The 20814-nt window shown below is 35.0% G+C and overlaps 2 protein-coding genes across 5 annotated transcripts; one reads left to right on the forward strand and one right to left on the reverse strand.

Annotated features, from left to right (window-relative positions):
- Positions 1-9306: 9306 nt before the first annotated feature.
- LOC127856514 (nuclear apoptosis-inducing factor 1-like) lies at positions 9307-13890 on the forward strand. Its single transcript, XM_052392789.1, has 8 exons — positions 9307-9683; positions 10483-10549; positions 11029-11124; positions 11451-11514; positions 12229-12273; positions 12635-12685; positions 12880-12936; positions 13441-13890. The coding sequence occupies exons 1-8, from the start codon at positions 9526-9528 to the stop codon at positions 13623-13625; spliced, it is 723 nt and encodes a 240-aa protein (XP_052248749.1). The 5' UTR covers positions 9307-9525; the 3' UTR covers positions 13626-13890.
- A 28-nt stretch (positions 13891-13918) lies between these two features.
- Positions 13919-17780, reverse strand: LOC127856515 (putative nuclease HARBI1). 4 transcript variants are annotated; one of them, XM_052392791.1, is made up of 5 exons: positions 17633-17774; positions 17296-17490; positions 16866-16938; positions 15607-15788; positions 13919-14975 (listed from the first exon to the last, which is right to left on the reverse strand). In XM_052392791.1, the coding sequence occupies exons 2-5, from the start codon at positions 17466-17468 to the stop codon at positions 14759-14761; spliced, it is 645 nt and encodes a 214-aa protein (XP_052248751.1). In that variant the 5' UTR covers positions 17469-17490; positions 17633-17774; the 3' UTR covers positions 13919-14758. The 4 variants fall into 4 exon arrangements, with proteins under 4 accessions (XP_052248751.1, XP_052248753.1, XP_052248752.1 ...); XM_052392793.1 differs by having other exon boundaries at positions 17748-17766; XM_052392792.1 differs by having other exon boundaries at positions 17639-17766.
- Positions 17781-20814: the final 3034 nt, after the last annotated feature.

Consider the following 20814-nt stretch of genomic DNA (forward strand, 5'->3'; position numbering starts at 1 on the left):
AAAAAAGCATAATTAAAAATGATGTAAAGTGAACGATAATTCGCTGTTTTGTAGATAAGTATACGATCTATTGAAACACGATAACATTTGACATAAAAACACCCGTGGATATGGAAATCTTTAGCGTAACGAAATAGCAGACATCACACAGCGTCTCATCTGAGTCTACGCTGTTTGCCAAGGCCGATAATATAATGAATGGAAGTGCACAAACTCAGTAACTGGCAAACATATGCATTAGTAGGTTGTTTCGTGATTATTTAGAAACAACTACATAATTCTTTTGGTTCAGCCAGTGCAACTCAACAGAAATCAGTATTAAAAGTTTCTCCACCAGACCACAAATTGCCAACTTAATACAAGGTAAGTGGTTAATATTATTTAACATAATGCAAGCTAAGGGTTCTGCATATTATGCAGATTGAGCTGTCTTTGCGTGTATATTGAAATCTCTTTACTAGTGATAAGGAGAGATAACATTCTAGCATTCTATGTTAAATAAATCTGTATATGAATGTATTTTACGCAAGTATTACCCTTTTTTTGTTTGCTGGTTTTCATGATGGCGTCTCGTACACTTAAGTAACGAATAAACGTACGATCTTAATAGCCGAGTTTCCATTTGCGGGTACTCTTTAAATACGTTAATTGTGTAGTAGTGAAATTGCAACATATCTTTTATTTATAGTTATTAGACACTGTATCATTATGAATAAACTGGCTACTATATATACACTAGCTCCTGTTTATCCATTTTTTTTAAAGACAAGTATGTTAAAATATTCTATTGAAGCAACTGTTACGTATTTTGGCTTTACAATTTGGCTTAGATGATTGCTCAATATGCCAAGAGATGACATGAATCGAGGTATCATAAATCGTGTTTATTGACTAGACACTGGTATGCCACATGTGCTTTATGCAGGCACCCCAGAATGGGTCCTTTGATTTATGACACCATGTTTTCTTTGTTATTGTTTGGACAGTATCCAATCATAAAGAGATAATCTTTTTGTGATGAACAAAGGTGCAAAAATATGGTATAATTTAAGATAAAACATATAAAACTATATATTAAAGAATTAAATTGAATTAAGTAGGGTTGGTGTCGTAATCGAATCGACGCATTCAATTCTAGTTATAACTCGTATTAGCTGCTCAGTGGCAGGGGTATTAACGCAGGGCCCTCAATCTTTCAAATCTGTGGCCGAATTTCAGCCCCAGTCCCCCAACTGAAAAGTATACTTTTTTCCCCTTTTGGGGGAAAAATTCCCCCTAAAATGTAATAATGAGAGTAAGTAAAAAAAAACAACCTAAAAGCGAAACGCTGCAAAAATTTCCCCTCATGAGGGTAGCGACACGCTTCCCCTAAAATGGATTCAGGGCCCTGCAACGGGCGCCACTCGATTCATTGTTGCTAGGTTCGGCTTATATCGCCTTATCGGGCTTTTCCTCCCATTTGTAGTTTAAAAATCCGAGTGTCACTTGTGTTCGGAGGCACAGCACTTAAAAAAAATCAGAGTTTCACGTGTGTTCGGAGGCACAGCACTTAAAAAAAATTCCTAGTGTCACATGTGTTCGGAGGCACAGCACTGCAAAAAATCCGAGTGTCACTTGTGTTAGGAGGCACAGCACTACAAAAAATCCGAGTGTCACTTGTGTTCGGAGGCACAGCACTTAAAAAAATTCCGAGTGTCACATGTGTTCGGAGGCACAGCACTACAAAAAAATCCGAGTGTCACTTGTGTTCGGAGGCACAGCACTACAAAAAATCCGAGTGTCAATGTGTTCGGAGTCACAGCACTTAAAAAAAATTCCGAGTATCACTTGTGTTCAGAGGCACACACATGCATTCTTTTTATGCCCCCTTTCGAAGAAGAGGGGGTATATTCCTTTGCACATGTCGGTCTGTCAATCGGTCGGTTCGTCCACCAGGTTGTTTCCGGATGATAACTCAAGAACGCTTGTGGCTAGGATCATGAAACTTCATAGGTACATTGATCATGACTCGCAGATGAACCCTATTGATTTTGAGGTCACTAGGTCAAAGGTAAAGGTCATGGTGACCCGAAATAGTAAAATGGTTTCCGGATGATAACTCAAGAACACTTAGGCCTAGGATCATGAAACTTGATAGGTACATTGATCATGACTCGCAGATGACCCCTATTGATTTTCAGGTTAATAGGTCAAAGGTCAAGGTCACAGTGACCCAAAATAGTAAAATGGTTTCCGGATTATAACTCAAGAACGCTTATGCCTAGGATCATGAATCTTCTTAGGTAGATTGATTATGGCTGGCAGATGACCCCTATTGATTTTCAAGTCACTAGGTCAAAGGTCAAGGTCACAGTGACCCGAAATAGTAAAATGGTTTCCGGATGTTAACTCAAGAACGCTTAGGCCTAGGATCATGAAACTTGATAGGTAGATTAATCATGACTCGCAGATGACCCCTATTGATTTTCAGGTCACAAGGTCAAAGGTCAAGGTAATGATGACCCAAAATAGTAAAATGGTTTCCGGATGATAACTCAAGAACGCTTATGCCTAGGATCATGAAACTTGATAGGTAGATTGATCATGACTCGGAGTTGACCCCTATTGATTTTCAGGTCACTATATCAAAGGTCAAGGTCACGGTGACCTGAAATAGTAAGATGGTTTCCCGATGATAACTCAAGAACGCTTATGGCTAGGATCCTGAAACTTCATAGGTACAGTGATCATGACTGGCAGATGACCCCTATTGATTTTCAGGTCACTAGGTCAAAGGTCAAGGTCACAGTGACAAAAAACATATTCACACAATGGCTGTCACTACAACGGAGAGCCCATATGGGGGGCATGCATGTTTTACAAACAGCCCTTGTTTACAATACTAAGTCCTTAGGTTTAAAAATCTTGGCCAACTTCAGCCTTAGACTCTCCATATATTCTGCCATTCCTTCCTCACTAAGATGTACGCCGTCTGAAAGCCAGTGGACATCCTCCCGCACGTGAACCATGGATGATACCGGAAAATATCTCCTGACATAACGATCGATAGCGCTGCCTATGGCCGTGAAGCGGTCCGATGTAAGGGCGTTATCGCAAAATGCCCACCTCTGGCAAATGCCGGCCACCACCACGGTGGCAACACCTCGGGCCTTCACCAGCCGACACAACTTAAGGATGTCCAGACTTATATCACGTGGCTGGCACCTTGAAGTGATATCGTTTCCCCCAAGGACGACGATAACTACATCTGGTGCCCATCTTAACATCCTTTCGAGCAATTGTTGATGAGGCCGCTGGGCCCTCATCCCCCCTGCCCGAAAAACCGGAAACGACCAGGCACCTAATAAACAAAAGAAAACAATATTGATATAAATGGATATACAAGGCTACAGCGATTGTGAGTGCTGAGAGGGTGTACACACGACAACAACTTAACATACTAAGTTAATAGTCCCTGGCAATGTACTCTCCCCCTTTAGCTACATACGCCAGTAAACTTCAAGGAAAAATAGACCATTAATGCTCATTACCATTCAACACTGGTAGCAACTCCTCAAGTATACACATATCAGTGATCCCGCCACAGTGTCTTATCCGAGGGACATAGCTGTCACCACAAATGGCACAGAAGGCTATCTTAGTAGTGGATGATGTCATTTTGAATAATACATTAAAAACATGACTCGCGTTTAACTTAGTTATACCCTGAACGATAAACACTACGCGAAAAACAAAACCAAGTTTTATGATTGGCTGAGATATTCAGCTCTTTTGATGTCAGCTCCAGGCGCACTATAGATCTCTGTTCCTCGCATAAGTGATGGGCTCTACATCCAGATTGATAGTTTGAAATTTTGTTATGTTTTTCGAGGTAAGCGCAGAGTCGCGGTTTAATAATTTTTTGCATTAATTTTGTGAATGAAGAGGTTTAACAGATCAGTCGATATGAGGCTGGGGCGTCTTAAGTTTATTGGCTTTGAGGATTGGTATAATTGTGGCCTCATACCATTCGTCAGGTAGGGTACCTTCAGCCCATCGGAAATTTGCATGTTTATTAATGCACATAGAATTGAAAGTAATAGTATCAAAATGGGTATGATTTTTAAATGTCAAAGTTGTATGATACATATATGACATTTACAAATATGCAAATATTAGCAAATTCAACTAGAAATGGCTCGGCAGAGGCCCACGCGTATACCAACGCCGCATGTTTGACGCAGGGGCGTCCCAGGGTTGGTAATAGGGGGCCATGCATAGTTGAGATTAACCGTATTGTCATAAGAAAAGTTCAGTATCAATTAGAAGTGAATTGGTGTAGAAATGAAGAAATTATAGTAAAAGGCAATGTTGAGTGCGTGTGGCCTATGTGGGTGGAGTGCCCCAGGGGGGAGGGGGATGGGGCCATGCATAGTTGAGATTGACAGTATTGTCATAATAGATGTTCAGTATCAATTTGAAGTAAATCGGAGTAGAAATAAAGAAGTTAATGTAAAAAACATACAAAAATGAGTGAAAATCTCTGACCCGGCCAAAAAACCCTATAACTTTTGACTCAGGGGTCAGTTTAAAATTCCAAATAGTGCAGGGTCGCACAATAATGCATAATTGTCATTTAATCTATAGCCTAGTTAGCAAGTAATTTATTACTTTTCAAACGGTACCACTTTAAAAACCGAAAGTAGGATTTCTAGCAGTATATGTCTATTTCGACAAACGCGCTTATTTTTAACCAGGTTTTCCGAAGGAAAAAACTGGTTATTAGATTGGCGAATGCGGGCGGGCTGGCTGGCTGGCTGGCGGGCGGGCGGGCGGAACAAGCTTGTCCGGGCCATAACTTTGTCGTTCATTGTGAGATTTTAAAATCATTTGGCACATTTGTTAACCATCATTAGACGGTGTGTCGCGCGAAAAAATTACGTCAATATCGCCAAGGTTAAGGTCACACTTTGAGTTCAAATGTAAAAAATAGCCATAAATGAGCTTGTCTGGGCTATAACTATGTCATTCATTATGAGATTTTAAAATCATTTGGCACATTTGTTCACCATCATGGGACGGTGTGTCGCACGAAAGAATCACGTCAATATCTCCAATGTCAAGGTCGCCACGACTAAAATAGATTTATTTTAAAACAAACTTACAAAGGGGGTTAATTTTGTTTGTTCATTTCAAAAGTTCAGTTTGAGTTGTCTGCCTTTATCAGATTTTTTTTCACAATGAAAACCTGGTTTTGTGACAATTTTGTCCCTTGTTAACTTTTAAAGTGCTAAAAAAATACGGATTTATACCTTGTATATATTATAATTGGCATAGATAAAATATGTTTCTTATTTATTCTTAAATTTACTTTGCCAAATAAGGTGTGTGGCTTTAACAGCTTTAATAGTTAAATTTATATTTATAGTTTTTAATTCGCACTATATAAGTTAAGATAAGTAAGCAGAGGTTTAAGTACAACAATAATGTGCGTATGAAAATTTTGGGTAAGAAAAAAATGTGGGTATGAAAAAAAATTGGGTACGAACATTTTTGTTTCCTTTTTTTATTAGGAAAGATGGGGAACCTGTTATTATACCGGGGTACCCAAAATATCATTTGAAAATCGTTGTACCGTGAAGTATACTTCAAAGTACACTGGGTACTGGGAAGTAGTAACCGTGGGGACCTTGACCCATTTACCATGACTTTGGATTTGACATTTCCTCTGAATTAATTTCACATAAAACACGCTATATCTTTATTGTTACGGTCTTCATAGTTGATTCATTATTAAAACATACTATACAGTCAAACCTGAATTCAGCGGTCAGTCAAGGGAAATGACCAAAGTGACCGTTGTCCACAGGTGACCGTTGAATTCGGATCACCATTTTAAGATGGTTTGTTAGTTGGTAGTATTGCTACGTCGTTAACCCACCCAGTCGTTTGCATACGGTGTTAAACAAATGCTCATTGCCGTTAACTAAGCATAATAACAGAATTTACGTACATTGAAAAATACAGAATAATATCTTATAGATTCATTTAATTTCATATTGTTATTAAACTAAAGAAATGATTTTATCAACGCTAGTATAATTGTTTACTCATGCATCTTGATCATTCAATAAATAAAACTTGTCACGTGCCGTTGACGTTACGTCCGTATAAGTCTAAAAAGCGGATTCGCTTGCATAAACCGATAGTACGGTTATATTGTACCGTTCTAATAAGAAAAAGACGCAAAAAGTTTGTTAAAATTTATTCGTACGCAAACATCACACAAAACGCATTTTAATTCAACAACCTCATACAAAATACAACGCTTCAAACTCACATTTGCATTTGATTCATACTCCTACATAATTTCTCGCTTATGCTTAAGCACACTCTGCACTTGCGTTCGTCCAACACAGAGCTCACTTGCTATTACACGCGAACTTTTTCCAGATTCAAACAGTTTCAAACACTTGACTCGCTCCTCTAATGTGTGGAACTTACGTTCACCACTCATTGTAATTCCGTGATTTATTATTCCGATTGCTTTTAAAAGTGTTTTGAACGCTAGAAAGCTCTTTTAAAGAATAATCCGAAAATGTTATTTTAAAATCGATACTCAATATTGTAAGTTCAATGTACTAATTAGCGGTCATTTAATTAGCGATTATTACTTTAAACGTGTCAAAAACTCGGACATATTTTCTGTTGAAGAAACCCCCACAATTATCCCGGGAAAACAAACCTTCTTAACACCTTATTATTTGTTTACTCGCAGCGGGCCGCTTTTATAATATCAAAGGCAATTACCGCTATCAAACGCTTTAACCGCAAAATAGACGGACAAATGATGTGCAGTGTTTTAAATTTTCGCGACTCGAGACGATTGACGCGTGACCGTTGATTTCAGTTCTAATATGAATTTCGGAATTGAATATAGTGACCGTTGGCCGTTATGGACAGGTGGCCGTTTAATTCAGGTGTAATATAGAGTGTTTTTCGTCGGGGGGATTACAGGCTGACCGTTGTCTGCAGGTGACCGGTAAATTCAGGTGGCCGTTAGGTCAGTTTCGACTGTATATTGATTTAAGAGAACATCTGGACAAAATGGATGCAATTATTTTAGCTCAGCTGAGCACAAGGTGCTCATGGTGAGCTTTTGTAATCCCTTTTTGATTGTCGTGTGCTTTGCGCCGTCAACATTTGCCTTGTTAACTCTTTATAGAGGCCACATTTATTGTCCAATCTTCATGAAATTTGGTCAGAAGATTGGTCTTGATATCTTGGATGAGTTGGTAAATGGTTACGTTTGCTTGAAAAACATGGCTGCAAAGATGCGGGGCATTTTTCCTTATATGGCTATACTAAAACCTTGTTAACACTCTATAGAGGCCATATTTATTTCCAATCTTCATAAAATATGGTCAGAAGATTTGTCTTAATTGAAAAACATGGCTTCCAAGGGGCGGGGCATTTTTCCTTATATAGCTGTAGTAAAATCTTGTTAACACTCTAGAGGCCACATTAACTGTCTGATCTTCATGAAACTTGGTCATAAGATTCATCCCAATAATATCTTGAAAGACTTGAAAAATATGTAGGTTGGTTGAAAAACATGGCTGCCAGGGGGGGGAGGCATTTTTCCTTATATGGCTATACTAAAACCTTGTTAACACTCTAGGGGCCACATTTATTTTCCATTCTTCATGAAACTTGGTCAGAAGATTTGTCCCCATAAATATCTTGTTATTTCAGGTGAGCGTCTTTGGGCCTTTCAGGCCCTCTTGTTTAATCAATACATTCTTATAAATATAATGGAGAAAATAAGAAGATGTCTTTTGAAGTAGCATGAAAAATACTTTAAACTTACTTAAATGGTATGTAATGGCTAAATTTCTGGAACCATTCCCCAACTCCCATGCCCAGTACCCTGACCAGGAACTGGGTGGTCCCTTGACCCCCAGGAACATCGTCCGGTTTTCAGACATTTTCATCGTTCACCCATGCTATTGAAATTGAGATCATTAGTTGAAAGGCATGTTTGGGGGGAATAATGTCTCTGACTGCGAAACTTTTGTAAAGTTTGTGTATTGATAGTTATTACATAGTTAAAACACCACACATATGGTAAAGTAAGTATGTGTATGAACATGTCTTTGTAATTTAATTGTATCCTTTATTACGACATGAATACAAAATTTGAAATAGTAAAAAAAAGGACTGATGGATAATAATAACTTTTGGGCAAGTAGTTCAGATTTTGGGGCGAGTTGGCTTTGGGGCGAGTTGTCTGGGTAGCCATATAATAGATCAGAAATGTGGAATTGTCAGTCTGGCTAAATTTTCTCCGGACCGGCACATTTTTTTAACCGCTGTCCGGACGACCGGCAGATTTTGTCCAATTTCGCCAAGCCTGTAATGTTATAAGTCGGGGGACTAGGTGCCTGAGCTACTTTCGCTGAGGTAATTTATTTACCCACATTTTTTTCGTAACCAACATTTTTCCTACCCACTTTTTTTTCGTACCAAAAATGTTTGTATCGTCATTTTTCGTACCAAAACTTTTCGTATGGAATGAGTGATGTATTGGACGTCATCATTGATGACGTTCATTCGAACGAATGATAAAGGGGGCTAAGTTTCATTAAGTTGGTGCATATAGTCGCGATTTGGGCGCCTTGAAAACTGGTCGGTTAATTTTGCTGAAATTTGACATGTATATGGACAAGAATGCGATCTACCTGTTGGCGTAGGCGTTATACCTGGCAAAAATCTAGTTTTTGATTAAATCACGAAAAAGTGGTGTGTTTTTATGGCGCACGCGCTATAAAATGAGTTCTCGCCGGAAGCCGATTCACCCCAGGAGATAATTCACGCGCTAGGCTATTCAAATTTGATTTTAAATAATACATATTGCGATTGTATTCTCAAATTAATTAATAATTTCATCTTGCGTTTAACATACGTTTTAGAAAATATTAACAAAACAAACAAAAACAAACAACCGTTAAATTTTATTGTTGTAAATATGGTAACCTGATTACATATCCACTAGCGTCTATGCATATTTACACATAAAAAATAGTTCGCAAGTAAGCAACAAACAATCAAATTTAAACGCAAATTATTTAACAAAATATATAAATTTGAGCTAGAAATCGAAACTTAAATACAATTTCTGCACTAAAAACACAATACCAATAGTTTTTACAATAACACATTCGACATGTACATGTACTTCCAACAACACGCCAACCGCTATTTTGAAAGCGAATGTGTAGAGTAACATTTCAAACAATAAAGACAAAATGGAACTGGAGCCCGTCTTATCATCGATCGTACGATTTATAAAATCGCAGCGAAACAAAAGAGCGTACGACCACCTTAAGATTTACCGTACGACTGTATTATCAAACACGTCGTACGAACTTGACAAGTTACGAATCGTAAGGAAATAACGCATGCGCACTAAGTCATCGCTTAACTCTTCACGATGAAGGTATTACGCGAGTAACTGTCATAACAACCAGACGAACATAGTTGACAATGGCAGAAAAGAAAAGGAAAATCAACTGGACAGAAGAAGAAAGAGAGATTTTAATAGAACAGTGCACCAGCGAAACTGGCCGGAAGATCAACCTAAAATTTAGCAACGAAATATCGGCAAAAGATAAAGCCATTTTCTGGGAAAAGACAGCAGAAAGGTATCGTATAGATACGATTTGAATACTGTCATGAACACTCCAATTCCTTTTTAATCACATAATTCCTATTACAATTTAAAAACAAAACGTGTTTTGCAATTGATAGTGGTTTCATCGTTTATAGTCTCATTACCATTTAAAAAGGGACCATAGTCAATATTACATTTACAGGTTACTTGCTAGCCTAAAGTTACTTGCAGGCATCGACACAAACAGTGTCCGGGGAAACCGAGACCCCCAAATTTTGGTGAGGGACACCAGTTTTTCCCAGGATTTTGCTCCAATTTTAATAGGCAGGGTTCCCTCTGGAGACCAAACTGTAGAATTTAGTGTCAAGCCCACATATGGCTATTATTATTTTTTTTAGAATTATAAGGAATGATAATTCTAATCAAATGGTAAACATTTTATATTAGATATATCTTGTGATTAGTTTCCTCCTCACTATGCGATAAAATGCTACATCAGGCTCGATAATTTACTGTAGTTGTACATGATGAACGAATGACAAAGGCGCTTCAATGATTTGTATCTGTGAATCAAAGACCTAGAATAAATTCTAGGTCATTGTGTGAAAATAGTGGATTAATTATCAGTGAATTATGTGGTAGGTTTTACTAATTTGAAAAGATAGTTTATGATGCATCATATATCATCTTGTATGATATTTTTCATTTAACTTTTTGTCAGATACCAAAATTTTTATTATGTTTGTTGAATTTTGTCACTTAAATTTTATGAAAAAGTATCAAATGTGTAATTCCTGTGTTTTTATTTTCTTTGTTTGCTCTTTTGATAGGATTAACAGCATATCAATGTGTCAGCGCACTGCTGATGAAGTGAAAAAGAAATGGATTGACACAAAGGTATACATCTTAGTTTTTACTTCATGCTTAATTTCAATAAAATATGTTACATATTTATATATATATAATATATATACACAAACACACATTTTTTAGTCATTTTTTACTGGCAAGAACAAATGGACAAACACAATACAAGATATAAGTTTTTTGGTGAATTTGCTTAAAATTGTCATACTCCTAGAGTTACAACATGCAAAAACAATGTTATGTAATCTTAAAAACCTAGAATGTTTAAAAAAAGAATTTCTGAGATGTTACTTTTGCAATACATAGTATAGAATTATTATTGGCAATGTCATTGATTAACCCTTAGGCTTTAATTCAAAAGATTCTTTATTTAATAAAACAATAGTTTATGGTATATAAATGACCCATAATAATTCATATTGGTTCAATATATAATGAATGTGATATAACATGGGGTCATTATTTTTTTCAGTTAGAACATCACTCTGATAATTATTTTGTTATTTCAGTCTAGTGCAAAGAAGAAGGCACAATCTATGAAAAAAGAGCTGGGCAGAACAGGCGGTGGGCCCTATCCAGGTGGTCTGACAAACCTGGAAGAGAAGGTATTTATGCATGTTCTTTCTTTCTTAATTATTTCAGGAATGATGACATTAAACATTATATAGTTTTTATCTATCGAAATGATAACATTTATTATGTTAGCTGAAGTGATTATTTAATAAGAATTTCTATTTAAAACCTTTTTTAATCATTCCATTGACATTGTGTTACCATTACTTAAATACTTAAGTTAACATTTCTTTAAATTGAATTTTTGTCATATGACATATTTTTATACATTTAATACTTTAATGTATCCGTTAAATCTAACACTCTATATCAAAAGAAAATTAGAAATTAAGTTATTGATTTATAATTATAATTTTAGGTTGTAACAGTTATCCCGAAGTGTTCAATAGATGGAATAGTGAATGCTATTGATATATTTGCTGGTAAATATGCTATTTACTATACTTAGCAAATTTCTTAATAATATATGAATCTTGAGTACTTTGCCTATGATATAGGGTCTATTGTACACAAATTTAATTGCAATTGTAAATTATGTTTTGGATTATTGTATTAGTTCAAGAATTGTATATCATATTGTGTCTCAAACTGGCGATAAATGTTTCATTTTTAGCTAGACTATTATATATGAAATATATATAGTGGAGCTATCCTACTCACCCCGGGTTCGGCGTTCCCGTGAGCGTTTGAATGTTTAAGTTTGCGTACCAACTAAAATATTTCCTATGTCACATGATATATGGCTTTAATATTTTGCATACTTCTTTACCAACATGACCTCAACCAATAAACAAGAGCAGACAATTGTATCAAGTATTTTGTAAGACAAATGGCCCTTTTTCACTTAGAATATGCATCTTATTGATAAATCCATGTTAAAGTTTGCGTTATACCACCTCAAATATTTCTTATGTCCCTTGACATATGGCTTTTATATTTTGCATACTTCTTTATTAACCTGACCCAAACCTATAAACAAGAGCAGACAATTGTATCAAGTATTTTGTAAGAATTATGGCCCTTTCTCCACTTAGAATATGCATATTATTGATTAATTTATGGTTTAATATTTCTATTATGTAATGGTATTTTCATACAATTGTTCATATGCATTTTAATTGAACTGTTTGTTGTAGATGCTCAAGAAGGAGATGTTCCATCAATATCTAACAGTATTAGTGGTATGTTTCTTATTTAAACAAGATACAATGAAAAATATTAATAATGGTACAGAATATCAATAACACTTTTTGAAGTTTTATAACGGGTATATGTATGCAACACTGAAAGTACATTGTTTATTCAGTTGTCATTAATGAACATATGTAAAAAAAATTGATTCATACTTATGATATTAATATTGATGATCTCTACCTTATAGTCAAAAATTCTTGTTTTATATTTTTTTCCACTTACATTTCCCCCAATGAGAGCCAAAAATATTTATGAAAATAAAAAATATATATAATGCAAATTTTAAACCATAAACTTGATTAACTTGCCTGTGCATTAAACAATTTGCAATTTCAATTTTATTTCCAGAACCAGTCCAAGGGGCATCATGCCCAGCAAGAGAAGTATCCAATGAGCCAGGTAAATTTTGTTTTCAAGTATTAGCATGTAATAGAATTGCAAGAGAATGTATGGTATATATAATTGCAAAATTAATCATGTAGTACTTTAACATGTTAATGATTAACAACTGTTTGCCTTCTAACTTGACAATTCGAACAAATCAGTTATGTTTATGTACATGTTTTTAATAAAAACATTTAATTAATTTGTAGAAACAGAAAGAAAAGCATCAGTGTCTGAAAAAATAAAGAAAAGACAGAAAATGGAAGGTAAATAGTAATTAATGTAATATTTTACATTTGAAATACAGTTCTAGATAAAAGATGTTTTTTAGGAATTGATAACCACATTTTATGCAACAAATCAAAATGGATTTTATAATTCAGCCTAAAAAAATGGATATATTTTGTTTCGACTTGATTGTCCGTCCAACATTCTGTCAGACTTGTTTTTTATCATTAAATTGAACATGTTTGTTATCTTACATGTACTTCAGTGATTCCTACACGGAGTCATGTAGATGACTTCGTCAATTTAATTTATTTAAAAGAAATATATGGGTTTTGTGCAGTGTTTATGTGTATTTTTAGCATACTCTTGTTGTGTGCCTTTATCATTTTATAGGCATGACAGTTTCCAGTAGCATTTAACATGTTTTAATGATTCTGCTGTTGATTACAAAAAAGTTTCTGTCTGTAGAAATAAAACAATTTTCAGGTGACCTTCATAGGGCCATCATTGACTATCTTGTAATGGAATTGTTGACTTTACAGATGTATCAGCAAGCAGTCAACGGGACATGATCGTCAAACTTGAAGAAGAAAAAGTTTTCCTACTCAAAGAACTGATCTGTGCACATCGTGAACAGACTGCGCACTTGCAACAGCTAACAGCATCTGTTAACAAGCTGACTGATGCCATGATCAGCAACAATGTTATGTCAAGTTTTTTTAACTGATATTTTATTATAAATTAAAGCTGCCTAAAAGATTGTTACAACAGATGCCTCTTAGCTGTTGCAAGTGCCCAAGTGCATATACACAATGTTATATGCCAAATAGTTAAGCTCTAGGCCTTGTGGCACAATGTGCACAGGTTTGATACAAAATAATTTTCATTAATAATGAGTTGTTGTTAGTAGAAAAACAAACACATACATAATTATGGTTTAAAGTTATATATTTGCTGGCATAATACTTTTAAATAAAAAAATGGCAACTCTTTTTTTATCGCAAGATCACTCATTATAAGTTAATAACTAAATGTCATATTTTGAAAGGTCATTTGAAAAATGTGTAACTATAACAATGGCTGTTTGTAAATCATGCATGCCCCCCATATGGGCTGTCAGTTGTAGTGGCAGCCATTGTTTGAATAATTTGTTTAACCTAGTGACCTGAAAATCAATAGGGGTCATCTGCCAGTCATGATCAATTCACCTATGAATATTCTTGATCCTAGACCTAATTATTGTTGAGTTATGATCAGAAAAGCATTATACTCTTTCAAGTCGCTGTGAACTTGAACTAGTGACCTGAAAATCAATAGGGGTCATCTGCCAGTCATGATCAATGTACCTATGAAGTTTCATGATCCTAGCCGTAAGCATTAATGAGTTATCATCCGGAAACCATTTTACTGTTTCGAGTCACTGTGACCTTGACCTTTGACCTAGTGACCTGACACTCAATAGGGGTCATCTGCCCAATCATATTCTATGTTCCTATGAAGTTTCATGATCCTAGGCGTTAGCATTCTATAGTTATCATCCAGAAACCATTTTGCTATTTCGAGTCACTGTAACCTTTACGTTTTGACCTAGTGACCTAAAAATCAATAGGGGTCATCTGCCAGGCATGAGTAATGTACCTATGAAGTTCCATGATCCTAGACCTAAGCGTTCTTGAGTTATCATCCGGAAACCATCTGGTGGACGGACCGACCGACATGTGTAAAACAATATACCCCCTCTTCTTCGAAGGGGGGCATAAATACAGTAAACTTTTATGTAAACAAAACAGTTCATATCAATTTGAATTGAATTGTTTAACTACAGCTATACAAAATTACAACGTGCTTATAACCAGTCATTCAAAACATGTTAATGATTGCCTGTCTAAATGAATGCGCATTGTCATCATGCTCATTTAAGACATCCTCATTTGCCAGCTCATTCACATGGACTGCATCTTGTGGTTCCTTCACGTTGAACGTTATGCACAGATTATGCAGCTTCATACAGGCCACAACAACATGAGAACTTTTTGTAGGGTTGAATGGAAGTACACCACCAGATTTGTGTAGGCATCTGTTGAAACAAGTTATGCTTACATAAAAATGAGTTTCTTAGTTAATTATGAAACATGGTAAAAACTTAAAGGGACTGTCAACCACAAATGACTACCAGGTAACTACCAGTTAACTATAAATAACGCCCGTAGATTGATCATCATGAATTGTATATATTATATATATATATATATATATATATATATATATATATATATATATATATATATATATATATATATATAATGATCAATCTACTTGCGTTATTTATAGTGTGCATATCGTTATGTAAACTATTTTCGCGATGTACTTTTGATTTCACATTGCAAAATTTTATTACAGAATATAATGACAATAACAACTTTTTCAAGTAATGTAATATACCATTCGTGATATTTTTATCAATATAAACTAATATTTGTAAACAAATACGGTATTTTTTAACTTTTCTTTTTTCGTCATTCGTGGTTGACAGTCCCTTTAATTGTTTCTGTATGAATAAATTGCGTAACTTATGTTATTTTCATAGATAATGATGTTAAATTTTGCTAACGTTATTTAAATATATTATTAATAAAGATAATGATCATTCACATAAGTTTTGCAGGTTTTCTTTAATTGTAAATTTTAATATAAATGCATGCACGTACCGAAATCTAGATTTCAGCACACCAAACGCTCTTTCAATAACCACTCTTCCCCTGGCATGGTAATTATTGTAACGCCTTTCAGACTCTGTCATGGGATTTTGTTTAGGTGTGAGAAGATATCTTCTCAGGCCATATCCGCTATCCCCAAGCAAAATTCCTGCATGTGTTCTTTCCAGGTGTTCCTAAATGCATAAAAAATCATTTTGGTAGGTTAATTGGCTTAATTTATTGTGTGTATGTATGCATTTCAAAGTGTGAATTGCAACAAAAAATAACTAGAGCTTTGTCACAAACATGACGAATACCCCCACATTCTGCAATGACACAAAATATTTCGCATGTTTTCTTCACAAAAAACAACGGACACTGGTGTTTAATGTTTAAAACGCACTAAGTGACCCTGTGACTTGAATTAGAGAGAGGACACTTAATACGGACCTACCGACCGGCAGACAAGTTTACTCCTATACACCCCCCTTAACTTCGTTTGTGGGGGTATAATAAATCCATGGACAGCAAAGAAAATTTATAATTTTGTATATATCAAATGCAACCTTAGTGTTGCTGAATACATGTAGATAGGATTTTGAAGAACCATAAGTATGGTACAAAGAGTGCAAGATGAAAAAACAATTATTTCAGTACAATTTATTTTATGGTTAAAGCATATATTCTTATAAACTGAAGTCTGAAATAAAACTTCCTTTTTTATGCCCTGCAATTCGAAGAATGTGGAAGGGGCATTTAAATTCACCTTTGTCTGTTCATCAATATACACTATAAATGTAACCTGTTGTAAATACATTAACTGACAGTTAGTATTAATATGCATTAGTGTTTATTATTGTTCCTTTGTTAATGTAATTTATTTTAAATTTGGCCTACAATGTTAAATGAAATGATCTTCAGAATAAATATCTGAAGGGACACAGTAGTTATGAGCCTTTTTTGAAACTCGGATGCAGGAAAATCTCTGACGCGGTCCCATCCCAACCCCCATAACTTTTGACCCAGGGGTAAGATCATAATAACATCACTGTCACCGCCGCACATATGCTCATAGGGACCATGTGTGCAAGTTTCAAGGTTCTTGTTCTAATAGTGTAGGAGGAGATAGCGGCCAGGACTGACGTAGGGACAGACAGACAGACGGATATCACCACATAATCCCCACTTTTTCTCCTAAAAGCGTGGAGATAACAAATGAATTAACATAGTGACAAAATGAACAATTGAATTTGTGTTTTTAGAGTTTATACCTTTAGACCACAGGTGTTGAAAATGGAAGCATCATGCTGCGAACCTGGCCACTTTGCAACTACATCTATGAAACTGTAATCAATAATACTAACATATTTTCAATCCATGTACAAATGTGACTTATAGCCTATAACAAAATAACGAACATTATATAGAATTAAAACATAAAAATGTACAAATTGCTTAAATCTTTTGCAATTAGTTTTTAAAAGTTGCAAGGAAAGATTAATTTTCAGTGTTCACATGGTTACAACACGGTGCAAGAAGGACTAACAATGATCATCAAAGGTTAACCATGCATTTGATTTTCTCAACAGCACAATCATCAAAACGATAATTATTTAAAGTTCATAACAAAAAATATGTCTCAATTGCTTAAAAAATAGTAAAATATAAGTATATGATTATAGTGAAGAAAAGAAATCATACTTCATTCGAGAATCACAAACAGCTTGCACATTGATGGCGTGAAACCCCTTTCTACAAATATATGCCTCTTCATTTTCGGAAGGGCCTAGAATTGGAACCAAAGTCCCATCAACAGCACCGAGAACGTTTGGAATCCTACACCGCCTGTAGAAGTCTTGTTTTGAGAGTGCCATAGCGCCATTTTCAGTTGGGAATCTGAAATGATTCAGCTGATCAACATAGTGTGTTTCTTTATATATATTTATATACATTTATGTATATATAAGTGTACTTATATTAAACATTTTTGCCGGATCGTTTGATGATACTTAACATAACTTTATTTAGTTCTGGCTACCATAACTTTAAATGTCGCTTTTTATGATTTTTGACTGGCGCGACTTTATACAGGCCTGTCAATACTATGTAAACTGTACGCTGAAGTTTCTTTAGCTAAACTTTATTTTGTTTACAAACACAAATTGATCCATATCTACAAAACGCATGTTTATCAAAGACGATTCCCAACAGTTCAATCGGTTACAATGCAGTGAACATTTCTTTACATGCACCCGTAAAATAATTTAGTCTGTACCTGAGTAAGAGATGAGAGTGAGTTTGATCTTTTTGTCTTCGGTTCTAAATCTACCCTCAATGTTTCATTCAGGTACGTAATCGCTTCTCTGCTCAGTCTGTATCGTGCGATGATTTCTTCGTCTCTTAATTCATCCAAAATATTCACACGTTCACGGAAAACCCTTTGTCTGCGTCTGTTTTGCTCGTTTACATCAAACAACGCAACAAATTCCGCCATATTTACGAATATCGCAATATTTGCGAGTGCCAAGAGGTAGTCGTAACTTTTTAGGCAAAATCGTAAGATTTAGGTAAGATGGGAATTTTCATAAGACACTGTAAAATCTTAAGAAAATCGTACGACGATCTTAGCCGTTTCTTACGATTATCTTTGGCGTACGATCGTTGATAAGACGGGCTCCTGGAGTTTAACGTAGTGCGCAAATGGGAAGTGATTAGAGTAAATTATTTTTCAACTTGTCAATCTCCGTAGTATACGTTTAGTTGTGAGATGTTAACGGTTTCCCCCAAAAAACATGCCTTCGCTGCGAAGTCAAAGTGGGTGGGGAACGAGACTGCTTGTGGATTTCGAGTTGCTGGAAGTTTGTAACGAAGCTGCTTTTGTGCAATATTCATCGATTTTGCAAGCTGTGTGTTTGAAGTCGGAGATATATATTGCTGACATTAATGATGTTGTGTACGTTCTTGTGACCACTGATCTGCATATGAAATTATGATACCAGTGGGAGAGCATCCCGAATCCCACATACTATGTGACATAGTCTGTTTCCTGGTCGAGTGGTTGGTAAGTTTAATCGTTATACATGCATATTACACATTTTACATTATTTGTGCTATTTTTGACACCCATTTTTCATGCTGATGAACCAACGGTCAGTGCCAGTAGTCCTACTGTCATTGGTCTGTGTGCTTGTTGAAAGTACATGTAGAAAGGGTTGTTTAGCTCCAATAAGCCATGTTGCTATTTTTTGGATAAAATTTCAGTGGGCTTTTTTATCTTTGTGCAGCAACCTCTGCCGCCTCATTTTGTGAAAACATTAGGCGCACACTGTTCATATTGTGGTAAAAGGAGTCGCGCAATGTTCAAAGTGAGAAAAATTGTTGGTGACTATTCAACATTGTGAAAAATTTGTTGCACATTGTTTAAAATTCCTAAAATATCAGTAGCAAACTTTTAAAAATTGTGAAAACAAGTGTCTCGCAATGTTGAAAATTGTGAAATATGAGTCGTGCAATGTTGAAGATTAAAAAAATGAGCCTCGCAATCTTGACAATTATGGAAAAATAAGTTGCACACTTTTCAAAATTGTGAACAAATGAGTTGTGACTGTTGAACATTGTGAAAATAATTAATTGAGCATTGTTCAAATTTGTGAAAATATGAGTCTCAGTAACGACATCAGCAACCATATGCCACTTAGCGTAACAACATCAGCATTAGTCGCTAACTGTTGAGAAATGTGAAAAAATAAGTTGCACGCTTTTTAAAACATTGACCATTTGCATCGCGAATTCCTTTAATTTGTGCAAAAACAGCTATCACTATTAATAATTTAGGAAAAAAAACAAGTCTATTATAAAAAAGGTTTTCAGTTTAAAGAAATTCATAATTATATTTTATTTAAAGTTGTTAACGGCCATTTCATATGACTATCATATTTTTTTATTATGATATTGTGTGCCTGTCTAATTTGTAATTTGTTCAAGTTGTGCTATAAAAATGTTATTTTAATAATCTTTATTTGACATTTTGTCTCATGTTGGATTATTTGTTATATTTTATTATTATATAAAAATGGCATCGCATGAACCAGTAGTCATAGTATAAGCAACATTGAAGCCTAATATGCATTCATCTATTATTATTTTGGGCACAAATAATTTTACCGTGTGAAGACCCTACATAAAAATGCTGATTTTTTTCTTATTTGGTAACTGGCGACACACATTTTCAAGTCTATTTCATTAAATTTGGCATAGATATTTATAAAATTGGCATCATATGAACCAGTAGTCATAGTATAAGCAACATTGAAGCCTAATATGCATTCATCTATTATTATTTGGGAACAAATAATTTTACCGTGTGAAGACCCTACATAAAAATGCTGATTTTTTTCTTACTTGGTACCTGGCGACACACATTTTCAAGTCTATTTCATTAAATTTGGCATAGATATTTATAAAAATGGTATCCTATGAACCATTAGTCATAGTATAAGCAACATTGAAGCCTAATATGCATTCATCTATTATTATTTGGGCACAAATAATTTTACTGTGTGAAGACCCTACATAAAAATGCAGATTTTTTTCTTACTTGGTACCTGTCGACACACATTTTCAAGTCTATTTCATTAAATTTGGCATAGATATTTATAAGATTGGCATCGTATGAACCAGTAGTCATAGTATAAGCAACATTGAAGCCTAATATGCATTCATCTATTATTATTTGGGCACAAATAATTTTACTGTGTGAAGACCCTACATAAAAATGCTGATTTTTTTCTTACTTGGTACCTGGCAACACACATTTTCAAGTCTATTTCATTAAATTTGGCATAGATATTTATAAGATTGGCATCGTATGAACCAGTAGTCATAGTATAATCAACATTGAAGCCTAATATGCATTCATCTATTATTACTTGGGCACAAATAATTTTACTGTGTGAAGACCCTACATAAAAATGCTGATTTGTTTCTTACTTGGTACCTGGCGACACACATTTTCAAGTCTTTTTCATTAAATTTGGCATAGATATTTTAAAAAATGGCATCGTATGAACCAGTAGTCATAGTATAAGCAACATTGAAGCCTAATATGCATTCATCTATTATTATTTGGGCACAAACAATTTTACAGTGTGAAGATCCTACATAAAAATGCAGATTTTTTCTTACTTGGTACCTGGCGACACACATTTTCAAGTCTATTTC

This window comes from Dreissena polymorpha, chromosome 13 (assembly GCF_020536995.1).
Source record: "Dreissena polymorpha isolate Duluth1 chromosome 13, UMN_Dpol_1.0, whole genome shotgun sequence".
NCBI lineage: Eukaryota > Metazoa > Mollusca > Bivalvia > Myida > Dreissenidae > Dreissena > Dreissena polymorpha.

Bases quoted from the DNA above. Each gene is read 5' to 3' on its own strand.
- LOC127856515 (XM_052392790.1), bottom strand. From the start codon at position 17,546: ATGTATATAAATATATATAAAGAAACACACTATGTTGATCAGCTGAAT. The intron at 16,939-17,295 runs GTATGATTTCTT...TATTGATTACAG, and splicing joins GTTTGTGATTCTCGAATGAA to TTTCATAGATGTAGTTGCAA. The intron at 14,976-15,606 runs GTACGTGCATGC...TTGTTTCAACAG, and splicing joins GTGCTGAAATCTAGATTTCG to ATGCCTACACAAATCTGGTG.
- LOC127856514 (XM_052392789.1), top strand. From the start codon at position 9,526: ATGGCAGAAAAGAAAAGGAAAATCAACTGGACAGAAGAAGAAAGAGAG. The intron at 9,684-10,482 runs GTATCGTATAGA...CTCTTTTGATAG, and splicing joins TGGGAAAAGACAGCAGAAAG to GATTAACAGCATATCAATGT. The intron at 11,515-12,228 runs GTAAATATGCTA...TGTTTGTTGTAG, and splicing joins TGCTATTGATATATTTGCTG to ATGCTCAAGAAGGAGATGTT.